Here is a 20,709-nt window from a genome sequence, read left to right on the forward strand (position 1 = left end):
TGTTGAGACTGTAAGCTTGATATTCATTGTTTATTAAAAACTCCTTAATGGGAAAATTATTGATCTTCTGGAAAAATAATTGATATTTTGGAAATAAAAATTGAAATAATTTAAATCGTAAGCTGTTAATTCCAATAGATTTTTTTTAATTTGGAGAAAAGTTTAGCCAAATACGCGGTTTGCAGTAAAGAAACTTGCTGATTCAGACTTATACGAGTACATGTATTTTATTTAACGTTCGAATGTAATATATGCTTTCTAAACATTTGAGATTGAGCAGATAATCAAGTTGTCACATGAACTTTTACGAGATAAAGAAACCGCCGCTAATTAATGAAGTGGCCTAATGAAAACATTGCTTGCTGACTCATACATTAAAGTGATACCTAATGGAAAGGAATTGATTATTTTTATAGTATTTAATTTATATATTTGTATTATATAAATTTTACATGACAGCAAGAGAATGAAATGTAAATGTTTTACTTAATTAAAGGTTTAATATATAGGATAGGGCGTCTACCACAAATAACTCAAAAACAAGTATGTTACAATTTTTTCAACAATAACATTTGAAAGTAGAGGTCAAAAGATACATAACCAGTCCTAAATCAAGTAACGTCGCAATCAGAAGATAAATGCCCATATTGTCAAATTTTTAACAAAAAAATTTAATTTTGTTGTCAGTGTTTTAGCACGTTTGCGATATCCCAATCCAATTTACGATACTCCAACATAATTTATAAGTATAAGTTATTTAATTGTTCTATAAAATGTGTTGTTATTTATAAGTTAGTATAGCTTTTTTAAGATATTTAGAATAGCTTATATGTGGTTGGGATACCTGCACCTTTACACTATCGAGGTGAAAACAATAAGCAAGTAATATATAAAAATAAGTTTAAAAAGGGGTACTTTTTTAATTGTGAATTAATAATTATTCCAGCTCTAATAACGCAATTTTCTAAAGTTCCATACGAAGGTTCTATGCAATTTGATCTTCATAAAAAATGTGCTCATAAAATATGTCTTTCAAACATAAATTGTATTTATATTACTTGTGATAATTGTTGTTCAATGTGCAATGAATCTGATTACGATAAAATAATTTTAAAAACTACCTATAAACTATACCTATATACTATAAAATTTATGATATTAGTATAAATACACTTTTTTTGTTTATTATGTTTAAAACACGTATATAATTACGTTTTAATTTTTTTTTGTTCCATCGAATAATTAAACTGCATAGCGTTAATTAAATAATGTAGTTATTATTCCATAAAAATTCATTAAAATTAACAATAAAAGGGTAGAACCTTCTTACCTCTTGGAAGTCCTATTTTACCCCGTATATGCGATAAATTACTAGATGACAAACTTTTTAAAAATAGCAAAAATATGGTTCTACTATAATGATGAATTAGTTGGAAATTCTCCGATGAAAGGATATAATAATAATGGATGTAGTATAATGCTATATTAGTTATTAGGGTTATATTTGTATGAGTTGGTAGTCACAAATTGTCAAAAAGCTTTGTATTGGAAGTGCGATCAGGCGTTTTCCTCATAAAATCTAACTTCACGTATCTCAAGGAGTCATTAGACAAACAAATTAGACATTATTATTTGACGTGTGTATGGTCTGTACATTATTGGGTACCGACCGTACAGTTAGGTAGGTATTTTGTGTAAAAGGCAGATTGGGCAGCAAATACATAGCTTTTTGTTAGTTTTTTACTATCTACCTATACGAATAAAAACCCATAAAATACTTATTTTATCCAAGAATTGGCCTCTTGATAGGTATTCTTGATAGAGTACTATAAGGCTAAAGTTCCGATGAAAATGATTAACACCTTGACTGCGGAGGCCTTTGGATTTATACCGTTTACCAATGATGAAAGGCTTGATTTAATTTTTTTTTAGTTCTTTTCTGGAAACATAGAATCGACAGCTTCTATTGTCGACAGCCGCATTAGAATAGGTGATCCTTTTATGATACGGGTTCTTGACACTATGTGTACAGCTACTTTTATTTATTATCATAGTATAAAAGGTCGTAACAATTTGTGAAGTTGAAAGTAACAATTGTCATTTACACTTGCAAGAAAGTATTGTATATTTGCCTCTTGCTGATAATAGGACCGACATATACAATACCTGCGGGTCAACATGCCATTAGGCGACTAATAAAACAAACTAGGATCAAATAGTTACAATTTTATTGCAAATACGTGTATAATATATGTGTTATAATAAATAAAAGTATTAATACGAATGTACAAGCTTACCTTTTGAGTAAAACGTTAAAATACTGTAATTCAGTGCTAAATTGGAGATAGATTTAAAGCAAATGTAGCACTGTCGACAGCGTGTCGACAGCCGCATTGGGAGACAGGGATTGGATGTCGACAGGTTGTCGACGCCCGCTGTCAAGGTGTTAAAGATATTAGATTTTCCTGATTTAGTTCCAATTCCCATTGACATACTGGCTAAATTTAATTATATCTTTATATCCTTTCCCGCAAAATCTGGTGCCTATTGCCGTTTGTTTACATTAGCCGTGCTGCCGAACTAAATAAAACCCGGAGCGCGTCGTTTTGCGTCTCCGTGCCCCGCGATGCGACATACGAGCAGAGAGCAAGCCGGCGGTTGTAATTACATGCAAAACTAATGTAAATGAATGCGATTGTCGGTATAAAACGATACACAACTGCAGAAAACATGCTATACGAAGACCTACAGCGCTATGAACTTGCTGTCGAGGTAACAGAAAGGGACTGGACATCCGCGTTTCACGAATGATCAATCATATGTTATGGGACATTTATTGGAAAGCCTTAGGCTAAAGTGAGAAAGTTTAATAAAATTTTATCAAATACCATTTGCATAGCTCATTCTAATCACATAACAATTACAAATATATATAATACATATATTTTTTCACTTGCACTTTGAATGGATATCATTATCCTGCATAAAATTAATTTAAACATTACATTAAACATAAACATAAATTTAATTTAAACATTATTTTTAAACAATTTAATTATTACTTAATAGCTTCAGCATAATTGCATAAAATGCTTAAATTCATCTATGTATGTAAAAAATAAGACTAAATTAGAAAGTAATTTTTTTTAACTTCCCGTAGAGTAAGTTATTAATTAATTTGGCCTTTAATTTAATTTAATCTTAGTAATCGTCCAAAAATCGAAATTAAAAATGTTTGCAGACATTTAGGCAAAAAGTATCTAAAATGGTTAGTCAGTTTTGAAGGGAACGGTGTATCCGATTTCAATAATTCAAAAAACATTTTACTTGTATCGACAAAATGAAGAACTGTTTTACTTCCTGAAGGAGAAGTTTATGTTTTTATCAAAAAATCCGATTCGCTATTTTTATGTTTCTCGACATTTCAAGCCAAAATTTTTCGTCCATGTTTTAGCCCGCAATTCTGAATCGATTTTTAAAATTCCAAAACTGTTCGAAAGATATAGGTTGGAAATCGACTTGATTAGTTTTTGGTAAAGGTAGGTCGGGCTATTTTCTCATAATAAAGAATTAAAAAAAATTTTCGACGATTTTTATGATTTTTTTTTTTTGACAGTAGATACTATAGTCTTATAGCTCATACTAAAATATTACGATACTACGACAAGTCGTTTAATTTTAAAAATTTGTCAAAGTTTGCAAAAATTAGCATCGTTTTTCTGACGTTTGTCAAAATTAGAACTTTCATCGACGTTTGGTCAAAAACGCCTGACCCGATTTCAAAAATTTCAAAGTCAATCGATGTATTTTGATGTGGATTATCTTTTCTCAGTTTTGTGCAGCGACCGGCTGAGCCGTTTCTTTGTAGATAGCAGAAAAGCGATTTTTTTTGTCGGCGTATTAGCTCTCAATTCTGAATCGATTTTAAAAAATCTAGAACTGTTCGAAAGATATTGGATGGGAATGATACTAATTAGTTTTAGGTAAAAATCTACAGGGCCATTTTTTTGAAATTAACTGTTGAGAATTTTTTTTGTCGATTTTTATGGACTTTTTTTAGCAATAGATATCATAGTCTTATAAAACATACTGAAATGTTAAAGCCCTACGACAAATAGTTTAATGTTAAAAATTCATCAAAATTTGAGAAAATATTATAGTCAAAAGTTGCTTCTGTTATGTGATGAATCAAACATTATCAATTCATTAAAATTTAAAAATAATGAGTAATTAAAGGGCTTACCAGTAACAGATTCAGTGCAATATAATTTATATAATTATACAGTTAATTTAAATGTGTTTGAGAAAATTCTATTGGGAAGTTTCGTCAAAATATCTAAATCTCGGTTGATCAAGTCAATTATTACACATTTCGAGAAGTTAAAAAAAAAATAAAAAAATGTCAAATTTTTTCGGAAAGTTCAAGCAGTTTGCCGTAAGGCACGATGCCATACATAACTGGCTAAATTTATATTTGAGTGTTGTAAAATACGATTCTGCTCTTACGCATGTTAAATAGCGCTCTACTCTTGTCCAACATTATGATCGTAAGAAACGCACGTGTTTACATTGCTCACACTTCACACGCGGCTTCAGATCGCCACAAAGTCACTTGCTCTTAACTTTCAAACAGGAAGGAAAACATCATTGATAAGATAAAATGAGTTCCATATTTTGAATATTAACAGGATGCAATAATGTCTTACTTCTTGTCAAAGAAACCATATTCAATTTTTGCAAAAAATCGCCAGCTTCACCCCAACCCCAAAATTTGAAGATCAAATGTAAATTAGTGGTGCCTGGAATTGTGTCTTAAGGCACATATAACTTCGAACTTCCCAAACCGAAATAAAACATTCGAGGAATGAAACTAATCAATAATCAACAAATATTGATCTAAGTTATTTGACGTTTTTTCAAAAACTGCTTTTATATATTACATACGGGTGGAGCAAATTGATGCTCCAATGTAAGAAAAATGCAACAGTGCACACGCGCAAAGATGTTCGCTTCATACAGGACAATAAAACACAAGTTACACAAAATTTTGGATATAGTATAAGGTTCGAAAAGCAATATTTGTCCCGGATTTTGATATTTTGTCCAGGATTGCCCCGGGTTAATGGACAGTATAAGTTTAAATTGAATCTTTGCAATTACTTAATAATAAAATTACAACTACTAATCAAATATCTGAAAATGTTATATACAAGGAGTATGCTTATTTTAAACAATATGATATTAATGAAAAAATTTGAGGATTTGACTTTAAAAAATATGGTCACCCATTACAAGCGAAAGTAGTCACCAAAATTATATTCACAAATCAGTAAATTTACGTTATTAAAATTAACCGCCTAACTCACGAATCAAGTTAAAATTAAGCTACAAAATATTACTATTAGCTAAAACTCATTGTAACTAATAAGTTACATAAATTAGTGAATCAAACCGTGTGTATTAATATAAAAATGTAACTAGTGGTGTATCGCATCGTGCCTTAAGGCAAATTGCTGGAACTTCCCGTAACGTAATGAAATATTCAAGAAATTTTAAACTTTTTCCAATATATTATTACAAATACCGTAACTTTTATTATTTTTGCTATCTTGTTATACCTGAGCAAATCAAATGTAAATCATAAATCAATTTATCTTCAGAACATTAACAATTGTCATTTCATTTCGAATTCAATTTCAAAAAAATAGTTGCACACAATTGAAAAAGTGCTCCCGTATAGTCACAGTCTAAACGCATTTGCAAATAATTCTGTGCGACATTTTCATTATACTGTGCTAGCTTGGCGGCATTTTCACATTTTACAATAGTTTTTCCAATCCAGTCCAATTTCACAAAATTGACTCCAATACATAAACAGTCTAAACGCACTTGGGTAAACATTTGTACCAGAGTGGCGCTTAGACTGTGCTTAGCCTGTGTAATTTTTTGAATTTTCAATCCAAAATTACAAAAATATTTTATGGAAAATAAAAAAAATGTAATATATTTTATCCTCAAAAGTAATTGTTTTGTCAATACAAGCAGAAAGTTTCATTCAAAATCATTCAAATCGGACGCTTAGTTCACTCAAAAACTGCCATTTTTTGCACATTTAGCTCTGTATCTTCGAAATGGCGGGATCTTTCTTAGCCAAAAACTAATCACCTCTTCCCCGAATCATTATAAATTGAATGTTTTTAGATCATTCAAATCCGATACTCCGTTCTCTCAAAAGCTCGATTTGGATTTTCTGCACTTTTTGCTCCGTATCTCCGTAACGGCTGGACCTGCCTTTGCCAAAAATCAGCACATCTCCCTATCAATAGGAATCGAATGTTTTTTAAACCATTCAAATCGGTTGATCCGTGTGCCCGAAAACGTGAACGAAAAAATGCGACAAACAAAACACACACACACACACATCCATATTTTCTGAGGTATGCCAAAATGTTCAGAAACCTTCAAAACGTCGAGAAATGTAAAAATTTTCAATTTCGATTTTTGGACAATTATAATTACTTACCCTACGGGAAGTTAATTAATTATTCGATTATATGTTATAATTTTCTTTTAATTATGATGCTATTATATTTTATATTTTTTATCTATTTTTTTTTGCTTTTAGGTTTTGTATAAAATTCTGTTAAATTTTCTTCATATTTTACTTCAAAAAAGTAGCACTTGTTCGTTTATTGTCATAATTTTTGTTAATTTTCATGAAATCGAAAAAAAAAATATTAATGTGAGAGACTATTTTAGCCTATCCTTGAAATTTTGTATTCGGCAATTTTTTCATTCATAACATATTGTAACTTTATTATCAAGTAATTGCAAATATTGAATTTAAATTTATATTTTTCGGAAACCCGGGACAAAGATCTAGATTCAGGGCAAAATTTGCTTTTAGAAAAACCCGGGACGCAAGGTGAAAATCCGACACTGTCCCGGCCAAATCGGGACATATGGTCACCTTCATACTAATAAGCAATATACATTGATTGAATAAAATGATTTAAATTGAAGTGCAGAAAAGCATAATCTATTGTGACAACTCCAATACGGATAGAATTTTACAAGTCCAGAATCATGTTGTTATATTTAACAAAAATTTCTAACTAACTATAAAGTTAAAAGTCGTGTATCATAAAATGGACCTCATATATTAGCAGCAACGCGGGTGATTTATTGCAATCGCGTTCATATGATAAAGCACGTTCGTAGGCTGCGTTTATTTGATCTCGAATAAAATGAATAAAATTTCAGCGGCAAACGGCGGTTATAAATCGTTCGAATGTTTAGACCGGTGACACAGAACATCGGTACGATGTCTGAGCGGCCTCCGCCTGTGTGATCTTCGGCTCGTTTGCTCCTCATTGTCCGCTAGCCAACATTTCTTGCTGGTGACCAATCTGCGCATCTGGAAAATTCAATCTTGCTTAGCTCATTAATTAGCAAAAGAATAAATTATTATAAAATATTTTTAACTTCAACTAGAGTTTATTATTTACTTTCCATTGGGCAAGTTATAATTATCGCCAAAACCCTCAAAATGAAAATGTTTGCATATCGTTACTTTTTGAAGGTTTCTGAATTTTTTGGCATACCTTATATGAAATGGATGTATGTGTGTATGTATGTTTCGATACAATTTTGACTCGACTTCTTCAGGTGCAATGATCAACCGATAATTGAGAAAATATTCAATTCTTATTGATGGAGAAATGTGCTGATTAATTTTCCACGAAAGCAGATTTCAAATTCACAGAAAAAAGTGCCAAAAATAGCAAATCAATTCTTGAAAGAACGGAACGACCGATTTGAATGATTCAAATAATATTTCACTTGTATCGGTGGAATGAAAAATTGATAAAATTTTTGTGAGCAGGTTCAGTGGTTTCAGAGATTCTGAAAAAAATGCTATTTGGCGATTGAAAATGATCACTAGACAGATATAAAACAAATTATTTGATATTTTATAGATCATTTAACAATAAGTACAAATTCTATTTCCAATTTTTTGGGCTCTGTACCATGATTTATAATGTTTAAGGTTCACTTAGATAGTAGAAACAAATTTCCTCGACACAGTTGATCAACCGTCTTGAATGGGTTTCAAAATTTTCAAAATATTTCAAAATGTTCCCAAAAATAGAATTATTAAAAAATTTTCAAACAAGAAATGTTGAAAAAAAATCAATATTCTCAACAAAAAAAAGTTAATCTAATGTTTTACTAATTAAAAAAAAATACAGTACGGGAATAGCAGCAATTTGCATTAAGACACGATAAAATATAGAAAAAATTAGCGCGTGATTTCAGATTTGGTGTGGACAGAAATAAAGAAATAAAATTAATTTTTGGAAAATTTACGCGGAGGGTATTTTTAACTTCTCGTAGGTTAAATTATCGTAATGGTCCAAAAATCGAAACCTTTATGTTTCAGAGGTTTCTGAACATGTTGGCATACTTTAGAACGAATGGATGTATGTGTGTGTGTTTTATGTGGATACAATTTTTCGTCCACAATTTTGGGCGTACGGATCTTCCGATTTGAATGATCAAAAAACTAATTCTAGCTGAAATTCTAAAGCTCACTTTAATATTTGAAATAAATAATTTTAATTTTGCAATTCAGTTTATTCATTTTTTAGAAATATATTCTCGAGATGAGGTCTTTTATTCTAACTCTGCTTGATCAAGTTTTGTTTAATTACTTTTAAGTTTATAAGTTCTTGCAATTTGCCTTAAGGCACGATGCCATGCACCACTAGTTCAGATTAAGTAACAACTAGTTAAACAAGCCCCAATGATCTTACTTCAATTTTTTACTACTTTTACTTATTTTTATTTCGATTAATTACTTCTTATTATCACTTTATCATTTAATTGATATAAATTCATTATGAATAAACAAATTCAACTAATTTTATTAATATTCATAATTTTCAATGCGATTTTATAACACATACGTCTTCAAGTAGCTTTATAAAAATTTTGGTAAAAAAAATAAATACATGTGATATCTTACTAGACATCCCTACGTAATATTTTGTGATTTTTTATTAACTCCGTTTCCCCTTTAAGGCTTGCCCCCTTACCATATTTCTTAGATATTGATAAATTATTATTACTAGCTTTTCGAATTTTGGTAAATATATGTAACAAACATAAAAACTAATATATTGGAAATTAAAAAAAATATTTTCTTTTAGAACGTTGCGTGATATTTTTACTTTTACTTTGATTATTTATATAGCTAAATTGTAATTCAATTTTTGTTGTAAATCCTCAGAAGATTAAGAACCAGTACTTATGCTGGATGAATCTTTTCTTTGTATCTAACGCAGTAGCTCATGATAAATAATCCATGTTTAATTCATGATAATTAATGTGCTCTCATCAAAATATGTTTTATTCTGTGAGTCATCCATGTTAAAATTTATGCTGTTGCTTATTTAAGTTAATTATTGAATACTATTTATTTTTTATTGTTCTAAATGGAATTGTCAGTTTAACTTGTAATTAAATCTGAACTCATCAAATTGGGTTTATTACCTTATATAAAATTAAATTATACACTATTTTTAATAAAGACCTTAGTCACAAAAACCTATATGGCAAATTTCTGGAACTTCCCGTACTGTAATGAAATATTTGAAGAATATTAAATGTTTTCAAATATATTATTACAAATATTGTACCTTTCATTATTCGTAATTTATAGACACAATAGAAGAGCTCATAAATTGGACGTTGACGTTTGTGCAAGTTTACATGAATAAACAAAACTTAATCAAACGGAAGAACCTCATTGCATGTTTCTGAATTATATAAACTGAACTGTAAAGCTTAAATTATTAACCTCAAATACATAAGTGAGTTTTGTAATTTTAGCTAAAATTAAAATTGCTATCCGATTTATCTTCTGAAAATAAAAAGAATTAAAAAAATGCTTTTTCCTAAAATAATCGTTTCGTCAATACGTCAAAACAAAAGGTTGTTTGAATTATTCAAGTCAAGTTCTCTCAAAACCTGCCATTTGTGCACATTCAATCTCCGAAACGGCTAGACCTGCCTTTGCCAAAAACTAATCACCACTTCTCTCATCCTTACAAATTAAATGTTTTTTGAATCACTCTTAAAAACTCGATTTCTATTTTCTGCACTTTTTGCTTTGTATTTTCGAAACGGTTGCAATTTTTGCCAAAAACTAATCAGCACGTCTCCTTATCAATTCCCAGCATATTCATCATTGTAGAAATGTGCTATTCTGCTGTTCTTCAAAAATGTATCACCTAGTACTTTTTACTCCATAGCCGAAGTAAAATGGGAAGGCCAAGAGGCAAACAGGTTGTTTTTAATTCTAAAGGAATTTTTCAAAATAATTTCTTAGCTTAATTATTTAGCTTCAATTGGCTCTTTTTAGCCCACCCACGTGAAAGCTTTTATAGAGGTTATATAAAAAAACTGTTGAAATTAACTTAAAATTAACAATTCATATCAGAAAACAATTAAATATCATATATCTAAAAACTATATGAAGTCTCGTAAACTAAACAACAGTGCTCACAAGCAAAAAACTAAGAACGAAAGAAAATACTTTTGTTATGGATTTTCAAACATTGCCGTTTATCTCCTGATAGCAACATCGTAAAAGTCAATGTGATGGCTGGTTATACATCTTTTCCCTCTACTTTCAAACATTGTTATTGAAAAATTCTTAACTTTACTTATTTTTGAGATTTTTGAAGAATTTTATTTTTTTATAATTTAAAAAGGAGTTTGGCACTCTTGGTACAATGCTGGTTGCCTTAAGATAATGTCAGTTGTTTTTAGCTTCTTGTTTTGTCGTTATGAAACTTTACTACTCGTCATCGTCTGCTATAAATCTCGCAACCCGTTTCAAGACAATTTATGTTCCATTGCTGAATCTGGATTAGCCAGGGACGGTTTAATCTATAATAATAATAATTATTATTATTTTTGGTAAAACCATTTTTTCAAGTATAATCTTGAACTTTAATGGATTCTTAAGTCAAATGATGGAAATGAATTTTAACTTCTTTTCGCCTGAAAATATGATTTTCCAAATATACATATATTTTATCTACTTTTAATGTCATTCCGAAGCGTTTGAAACAAAATTTGAAAAATAATGTTTGTCTGCGAATGTAAGAGCAAATTTAGATTTTTGCAGCGCGATACTTTGAAAATTTGATTAGTTTTACGTAATGATCTCTATCGATTTTTGTAATTCAGTGTTCAAAGTAATATTTTTTATCAACTTTTTCACAATCGGCTTGGAAAATTTAAACTCATTTTAAATATCGTTAATGGGGAACCATGCTTATCAGTTTTCGGTAATGATCGACAAGTCTTTTTCTTCGTAGTTAAATGCAACATTTTTTTGGACTCCTTTATTATCAGTCGAAATATGTTAAATGATTCAAGCAGGGTGATCATAAATACTTAATAGTTAAAATTATTATTTTCACGTTTTTCCAGATTATTCTACAGAAATTTGAGGAATTCCAAAACATTTCGATTAATTGAATGCAAAATTTATGAGTTTTGTGAATAGATGGATCGATCAATCAATTTCTTTTCAGTAAACAGTTAATATTTATATTATATTATATTTAAATTTTTCAAAGGATCGTGAACAATTTCAAAATTTGGAACCAACTGTTTCATTATATTTCAAAATTTGTTCGAAAATTATCAATTGTGGTTGTTAGTTTTATATGAATTTCGAATATTTTTAAGCAACATTTAATACGTTTTTGATCAAGTCTGGAAATTATTATTCTCATTGGCGTTAATAGAACATTTTTATTAGATATCTTTATGGTATCCATCTTTATTAGATATCTATCTTTATGGTAATGTTTTCTGGATTTTTTTTATTTTTATAGAAGTTTGTAATCATAATTGTAAAACATAATTTAATACTTCTAAATTTATATTTAACTTCCCGTAAATAATTTTTTTTATATATCTTTACGTTTGAGAGGTTTCTGAACAATTTGGCATACCTTAGAATAAGTGTGTGCGGAAACTAACTTTCGTCGACGATTTCGGGAACACCGACAAACCGATTTGAATAATTTAAAAAACAGTAGATTTGTATTTGATAAGTGCTGATTAGTTTTTGGCGAAAGCAGGTCTAGCCGTTCCGAAGATACGGGGCAAAAAGTGCTAAAAACCGTGACTGTTTTTAAGAGAATGGAGCGTCCGATTTTAATAATGCAAAAAACATTTTACTTGACAATTGACAAGATGAAGAGCTGATTAAATTATTGGGAAGGCAGGTCCAGCGGTTATGGTAAAAATAAGTTAAAAAAATTTTTCGGTCAAAAATGTTTATTGGTTATATGCACATCAAATTATCAGATATTTTATAGAGATTTTAATAATGTGTACACATTTTGTGTTTTTTTTGGGGTACCAAAATTTTTAATTACTGTACGGAAAGTTCCGGCAATTTGGCTTAAGGCATGAAGCCATGCCCCCCACTGGTTAGTATAAAATTTGCTGAACAAAAAAATCTGCAAAAACAAAATTAAGCTTGAGTGACCAAACGGACACATTCAAAAATTATCACACTAATAAATTTCAAAAAACAGGAAACATTTTTGTTAGCAATTTTGCATATTCAATAAAAATATTTAGTAGGTCTTATATCAATAAAAACTGGTGTCATTGTGCATATATATGAAATATTTAAATATAATTATAAATTAAATTGAAACTTACTCTGAATTCTTCCCTGAGCTTTGCTTTATTCACGTGCCGTATTGCGTATGTCGGTAGTTTTTCCTTTTTGGACTGTTTGGCCGCGGTTTACCGCTGATGCCTTGCCATCTTTCACAAGAAGCCGACAAAAAGCGCCTGGCTGTGCCTTGATAACTAAACGTTTATATGAGTTTATTAATTATTAAATGAAAATTCTATAAAAAGATCATGCTGGTATGTACTTAAACTATTCTGATATAATATTGTGTATGTAATTGAATATTTTTGCACTTACAATTTGAATTGAATTGAATTTCAAATAATTGAAAAAGAGAGCCATTTTTTTTAACAATAAAAGATTTACCATTTATTTATTCACTTATTCTTAATCTAGCCGTAATTAATCATAATAAATTTAATTTAATTACAATTAATCAACCTATTACAATCAAACCAAGCATTTTTCACGTCAATATAACATTGAAAACTTATTGTTTTTGGAAGATCACTTTTTCAAAGTTTTGTTTCTATACATCAATTATCTTGTTTCTGTATCTATACATACAAGTGCAAGATTTTCAGCTATCTATTTAATAGAGTTCATTCTCTAATTCTGTCCAGCACCGCAACGTGTCGCGATAATTTCGGCTTTCTTTAAATCCATTTCCTGGTCAGCACAGAGAGGTTTATATCAAATGTATTAGCATTCAGTTTTCTCTTTGACTGTTTTCGTATGCTTCTCTAATTGAAATGATCAACATTTTCGAATTTTTCATTTTCCAGACATATCCTCATCCATTTTCTATATATTTCACATCCGGTATGTTGATGTTGATCTCTATGTACCTCAGATCAGCTTTTCATCCAGCAGTTTGTACATTGTGACTGATTTTTGATATACTTAACCATGGGATCATCTGCGTAATTATTTAATTTTTAAATTAATTCATTAATTTTCATAATTCAATATTTTTTTAATTTTCATTTAATTATTTTCTTCAGTGATTTTGTGTCATGTTGACAAAACTCTCCATAATGATTTCATAAATTGTATGACTTAATTCATCCTTGCCCAAATTTGATCTTAGTAACAACTTGGGTCATTCCAAACCATTACCTTGTATTTAATGTACAGGTATCATCTTATAAAACCCAAACATTAGTTAATTTCACTATAATAGTCTTCGGCTCTTAAGACTACTGATGCAGATGTCCTTATAGATGCTGGTTAGTCTGATGCGATTTTTCCTTAAATTTTTCTTCGCCACCTTATTTTTGACTCGTTAAGTGAACATTTTGTATTGAACTTTTTTGACGTGCGAAACCATGCTGATCGCCAAAATGTCCTTTCTCTAAATTATAATCATCCACATAAAAATGTTCGTTGGTTATTCCCAGATTCCGTATATTCTGTTCAGCACTGTGATGGTATTCTTAATCTGCTGCTGTCCTACTTATTCCTGCTGCTACTAGGTAGCGTTTCTCTTTATGACATCCTTCCCTTTTTTCAATCCACCTTTCTTTTGCTCGACATGCTTGATCATAATGTTTTCTAGAAAATATTCCTTTTTATACAAATTTTCAATGATTTTTTTATATTTTATAAGCTAAGTTATTACAAGGTAGTCTCTGACCATTTTGCCGTCATCGTTTTCCTTTTTATCCTTTTGTGTCCAATTCGTCTTTTGCAGCCCGAAAAATTAAATAGTGCCCACATAGATTTTGATGACACTGAAACCGTTTTTTACGAGCTATCACTTTATTGTTCTTTCTTGAATGTATTTTTGTCAATTATGCAGATGATTTTGTATGGTGCTGTTTCTCAGAACGTTTGATGTATTTCATATTTGTAATAGGGTAGCTTATACGCAGGCAGAAGTAGTACATATTTTCTTAGCGGATTCTTTTTTCTGACTTTTGTTGTATTATCGGCATTGTTTGTAGATAATTTTCTCTTTTAATATTCAATAACAGGGTGATCGATTCAATGGAATGTGATAGTAAGCAATTTTTCGTTATGGTACTGTCCTAAAATAATATTTAATTGAAATACTTCAGAATTTTTTTATTTACTTTATTATTTTCTTGAACAAGAAGATAAGTACATTTTAATAAGGAATGTTTAAATTCAAGGGTGCTATATATTTAACAAATTCAACTATCTACTTTTCTATTTTAAAAATATTTTTGTATACATAAAGAAGTAAAGTCCTGAACCCAGTTAGGCCATTTCTATGGTTTGCATCACATACAATTTTAATTATACCATAAATGCTGGTCATAACTGAATCAACTTTTATATTAAATAATAATACTTGTAACAGATAATTAATTAAAAATATAAGCAAAATATTTTGAGGATTTTCATGTATCATGCATAAATAATTAAAATCACTAATTTAATTTTATAAATCCATATTTCATTAAAATTTAGAAATTATCTGATTGTGAAGCATGTGTAGAATTTTTACTACTTTTCTGCTAGATCCAAAGTGTAATAAAATGTTTTCGGTTAATTTAATAACTACCTCAATCAAGTTATTAAACCAATATGTATTACATAAATAAAGGCTTTCCATTGTTAATTAAATATGCAATATAAATGTATAATCATTAAATTATATGATTATCTGAACTAAATTAAAGCATTTCCAATTATTACAAGGGCAATGTAATAATAGTATAAAACAATTATAAGATACATAAGTCTGATTAAAATTATATACATTAAAATATATAAAAAACAAAAACATATTTTTGGTATATAAAATATCTACATTTTTAAAAACATTTGTAACAAAATATATCTATCACTTTACAAATTATTATTTTAAAATATTGTAAAAATTTAGGCAATTCTCAGGCATATAATTTTTTACATTTAAAATACATATATTTCTTCATGGTATAAATTGATTCAATTATATACATATATTTGCTTTTAATACATCTTTTCTTTTCTAAGTATTAAAATTCTTAAATAAAATTTGTTTACCTTCACCACATTACTTGTGAAAAAAATACAAATAATTATTGTTCTTTACAGAATCCTAATACATATCCCTTTGATGCTAGGACTCCTCTACATTTTATGTGAACTTGGTGCCTCAGAGCCCAACATAGCCCTGCATTAATAATTCCCAACGACTGCATAGTTTCATTTGTTAATAACTCTGAAAATATGCAATATAGATCAATAGACATTATTATGTGGAAAATAATACATATTAAAAATATTTATACATATTTTCCAAACCAAATGTAGTTTAGAAGTACATAACAATATTAATTATGAAAGAAATGATTAATTGTTTTGTCTCTTATTTTGTCTCAATTTATTTATTTAAAAGCAATTTCATAATGAGTTATTACCTGAAGGATCGCTGTGTGTTAGCAATTGAATTTCTTTCTCCTTGCATAATGTTTGCAAATCTAACGGCACTACACAACACGCACTCAAATTTATTTGTGCTATACATGGAGGCACCCTGGCACTGTTATATAAAGCTCCCAAAGTGTCTGCATCTAAATCCGCAATGCCAAGTTGTAATATCTGAAAAACATTATAGGTAATTGTAATTTCATAGTCTTGCAGAAAAAGAAGAAATATCAGTATTAAAGTAAATTATGTATAGTTATTGATATAAAAGATAATTTCAATGTAAAATAAAACCTTACAGCATATTTCCAGTAAATTCACTGAGTAAATTGAGACTCCAAATAATATGCAGAAAATTTTATTTGACAATAAAATGAATGTTATTCTGGTAAAATTCATAAATAATGTATACTAAACCCAGTGCCATTCCCATTGCAGTACAATGCTCTTAATATTTTTTATTGTGAAAGAAAATAATTGATTTTAGAGTTAATCTTAATATTGAATCATAACATGTTTATTTATAATTATGATTGAACAGACGACAATACATATTGTTACGATTTTCAAAACATAATATTTTATTTGCATGTTTTCATTTTCAATTTATAATAAAATGTCATATCACAAAATATAAAACGTTCCTTAATCAATTCTGTTTTCTTCGTCATTTTAAGTGAAGTGAATCAGAATTATTTCAGCGTAATATATATCCTAAACTATCTTTCAGTAGTTGAAGTATTAAATATATTAATAAAGAAAATAATATCGAGTTATAGCCTTTACATTTGACAAAACTTCAACTTAACTTGCAAATGTTATATTTGCAGTAAAAACTAATAAATTATATTCTTGAATCAAGATTTTTGTCCATAAGAATTAAAATTCATGAAAGATGAATAACACAATGTAAATAAAAAGGGTTTGTTAGAATCTCTAAATCAATGTTGTAATTTTTTTTCTCCAATTTGTTTGAGATTAATTATGTTTTTTCATAAGATTTGTTTGGTAAAGTACCACAAGTTTTGAATATTTTATTGTTTGCTACCTGTTTCTGTTTCAGTAATCTATATACTACCTGTTTAGATATGGCATATTCTTCCAGAGCACTCCACAAATTCTTTAAATCTTTCAAAGCAGACCCTGCTCCAATTAGACCATTATTAAAAGCCATCTTACTATCATCGTTAGACATTTTTATTGTATCAGTTGCATTATTAGCTGGTTGAAATGCCAAAATGAGATTATCAATTGTATCTACTTGTAACAGCTTGAAAACACTTTGGATAGCTTCTGTTATTGATTCTATACAATTTTTGTTGAGAAATAATTTTACACCAATTTTTAAGCTTTTTCTTTCGTGTTCTGTAATTTTAGCATGTAAGTCATCATCTGCTCTTGATATTACGGCCTTTGTTTTTTCTGAATTGTTTACTGAAGGGTTCTGCAGTGTTATCGTTAGACTATCCAGTAGCTAAAAATAACAGAAAGATATAATATATTGTTTAATAATAATATTATGGTCAGTAAAAACATTTTTAAAAATTATACTACATTAAAAACAACATTATAGTCCGTAAATAGAAGCATTTTGAAAATTATACTATATTAATTACTAAAAAAAAAAAGTTATATGTTTGATGGCAAATTTCTCTAATCGTGCAAAATCATAATATTAATTTAATATTAATCATATTTAAAAATTAAATAATTACATTAATTTCATTGTATTTGTAACTGTGAAAGTTCACATGGATTTAGTATAATTTAAATTAATAAGACGTACTCGTTTAACAAATCATTTATCATGCAGCATTTGCATTTTTAAGCAGCAAATTAATCCGTTTCATTCAAAATCAAATCATTGCATTAAAGTCTACTTCGTGATAATTTGAATTATTAATCTGCATTATAAAATATTACTTTAAATTCATGGTTCTAATATAATTTGAGAAAAGAAGTGCTTGTTTATTAAATTATTTATCGAGCACCGCATAACTAGGAAGTTAATGCCCATCATTACACCATCATTACAAATCATTACATTAATTTCATTAAATTATGTTTGACTGTAAAAGTTTACATGGCTCTAATATAATTTGTGTTTATAAAAAGTGCTTGTCTCCTAAATTATCATGCAACTTATAACAAGCATTGTTAAAAGTGAAATCATTGCATTATTTATTGAATCGCTTGTAATGGTAAACATTTACATGGTTTTAATATAGTTTGAATTCTAATTCTAATATAGTTAATAAGTAGTGCTTGTTTATTAAAAGATTCATTATGCAAGGCATGAGGCTGCTTGTTTATGAAATAATTATTCGTGCAATTTATAATCAGTAAGTTAATGCTCATCATTAAAAATTAAATCATCAGATTAATTTCATTGAATTATCTGCAACGGTAAAAGCCATGTGAATGCCGTGATTCTAATATAATTAGAGTTTTTCAAGAACTGCCTGCTTATTCAGGTTATTTATCGTGCAAACTTATAATCAGCAAGTTAATCAAATCATAAAAAATTAAATCATCAGATTAATTTTATTGAATTATCTGTAACTGTAAAAATCATGTGAATGACATGATTCTAATATAATTTGAGTTTATAAAAAGTGCTTGCTTATTTAGATTATTTATCGTGCGAACTTATAATCAGCAAGTTAACCGAATTATTAAAAAATAAATCATTACATTAAATTCATTCGAATAATTTGCCACTGCAAATGTTAATATGTAATAATAATTTATCATGTAAATTCATAAGCAGCAAATTGATCCAAAATTAAATCATTATATTGAATTTATTAGAATTATCTGGAATTGTAAATAGTTACATGCTTCTTATAATTTTTGAATTATAAGGATTTTAATTACATTATTTATTTACTTTATTAACAGCTAATGGTTGTGAGAAAAGTGCTTGCTTATAAGATTATTTATCGTGCAAACTTATAATCACCGAATCATTAAAAAATTAATTATTACATTAAATTCATCGAACTATTTGCCACTGCAAATGTAATATGTAATAATCATTTATCGTGCAAACTCATAATCAGCAAGTTGATCCAAAATTAAATCATTATACTAAATTTCATCAAATCATCTAGCACTGTAAATAGTTAAAGGTTTCTAATACATTTTGAATTTATAAGAATTTTAATTACATTATTTATTTACTTTATTAACAGCTAATGATTGTGAGAAAAGTGCTTGCTTATCAGATTATTTATCGTGCAAACTTATAATCAGCAAGTTAACCAAATCATTAAAAATTAAATCATTACATTAAATTCAACAAGTAGTTTGCCACTGCAAATGTTAATATGTAATAATCATTTATCGTGTAAATTCATAATAAGCAAGTTGATCCACATTAATCAAAATTAAATCATAAATTTAAAAGAATTATCTGGGACAGTATATAGTACATGTTTCTATTACATTTTGAATTTATAAGAGTTTTCATTACATTATTTATTTACTTTATTAACAGTTTATCTTTAAAAATGATTGTGAGATAATGAATTATGATAAGGTATTTCAAACGAACACTTTACTGACTAGCAAATATAAATTCTAAAATAAAGTGTTATAAATCATTATTAACTATCTGTCCATTTCTGACCACCATTCATCATGCATATATTTATATACCTGTGCCCTTGAAAAATGTTAATAAATTATTCAAGACATTTGTAACATGAAGAATAATCTAGAACTAATAAAACTAACAGTGTTATGTATACAATATGAAGAAATCATTAGTAAACAATATTTAGTACAATGGTTTTTTACAAATATTTTCAAATTCCATTCACCTCTTCGTGTGGTTTTTGTCCGGCCTTTTTCTTAATTTCACTCAAATTTAAAATATTTCCAGTACTGATTACCACAACAGTAACACATTGTGGTAAATTTGGGAGCATTTTAATAACTTGTTATTATTTTGTAATTTTATTTGATCGATTATTTGACAAGCAGAATGCAAGAGCTGCTCACTTTTGACAATTCTAATTGTCACTGACGGCTGACGGGTTTGATGTTACATGTGACGTTTAACCTCACTTTTTGTACAAAACTGACAATGGTCTTGCGCAATGTTTGAAATATTACTGAGCAAAATAACTGATTTATACAGTATTTTAATTTGTGTTTTTGACTGAGGAAGGACAATATCTTGGTAAATATTCTATAACACACCTTTATGCAATCATCTGAATCAAATAAAGTTTTTTTCGATCACAAGGAATGGAAGGTTGCTCATTTGGATCACAAATCAGGTAACGAAATTTTGAGTCGTTTCATAAAATTTATGTTTAATTACATATTGTGTTTGCAAATATTTATAATTCATTCAATTCATTTATTATATTTAATTCAATATCTACCTGGACAACCCCGATATCGAGCAGTAGTGATATCAATTTTCATTTGGATATAATAATAATAATAGTGATGTATGGCATCATGCTTTAAAGCAAGTTGCAGGAACTTCCCGTACCTTAATAAAATATTCGAAAAATATTAAATGTTTTCAAATAGATTATTGTAAATAATGTAGCTTTAGCTTTCATTATTTTTATTTTATA

At 28.4% G+C, this 20,709-nt stretch overlaps 1 protein-coding gene across 1 annotated transcript; it reads right to left on the reverse strand.

Moving 5' to 3' along the window:
* Nucleotides 1–15,601: 15,601 nt before the first annotated feature.
* Nucleotides 15,602–20,236, reverse strand: LOC113369779 (glutamate--cysteine ligase regulatory subunit-like). The gene is made up of 4 exons (XM_026610350.1): nucleotides 19,939–20,236; nucleotides 17,193–17,588; nucleotides 16,108–16,288; nucleotides 15,602–15,908 (listed from the first exon to the last, which is right to left on the reverse strand). The coding sequence occupies exons 1-4, from the start codon at nucleotides 20,044–20,046 to the stop codon at nucleotides 15,766–15,768; spliced, it is 828 nt and encodes a 275-aa protein (XP_026466135.1). The 5' UTR covers nucleotides 20,047–20,236; the 3' UTR covers nucleotides 15,602–15,765.
* Nucleotides 20,237–20,709: the final 473 nt, after the last annotated feature.

This window comes from Ctenocephalides felis, unplaced genomic scaffold (genome assembly GCF_003426905.1).
Source record: "Ctenocephalides felis isolate EL2017-DRISC unplaced genomic scaffold, ASM342690v1 CF-g0.4_SCAFFOLD_01492, whole genome shotgun sequence".
Classification (NCBI taxonomy): Eukaryota; Metazoa; Arthropoda; class Insecta; order Siphonaptera; family Pulicidae; genus Ctenocephalides; species Ctenocephalides felis.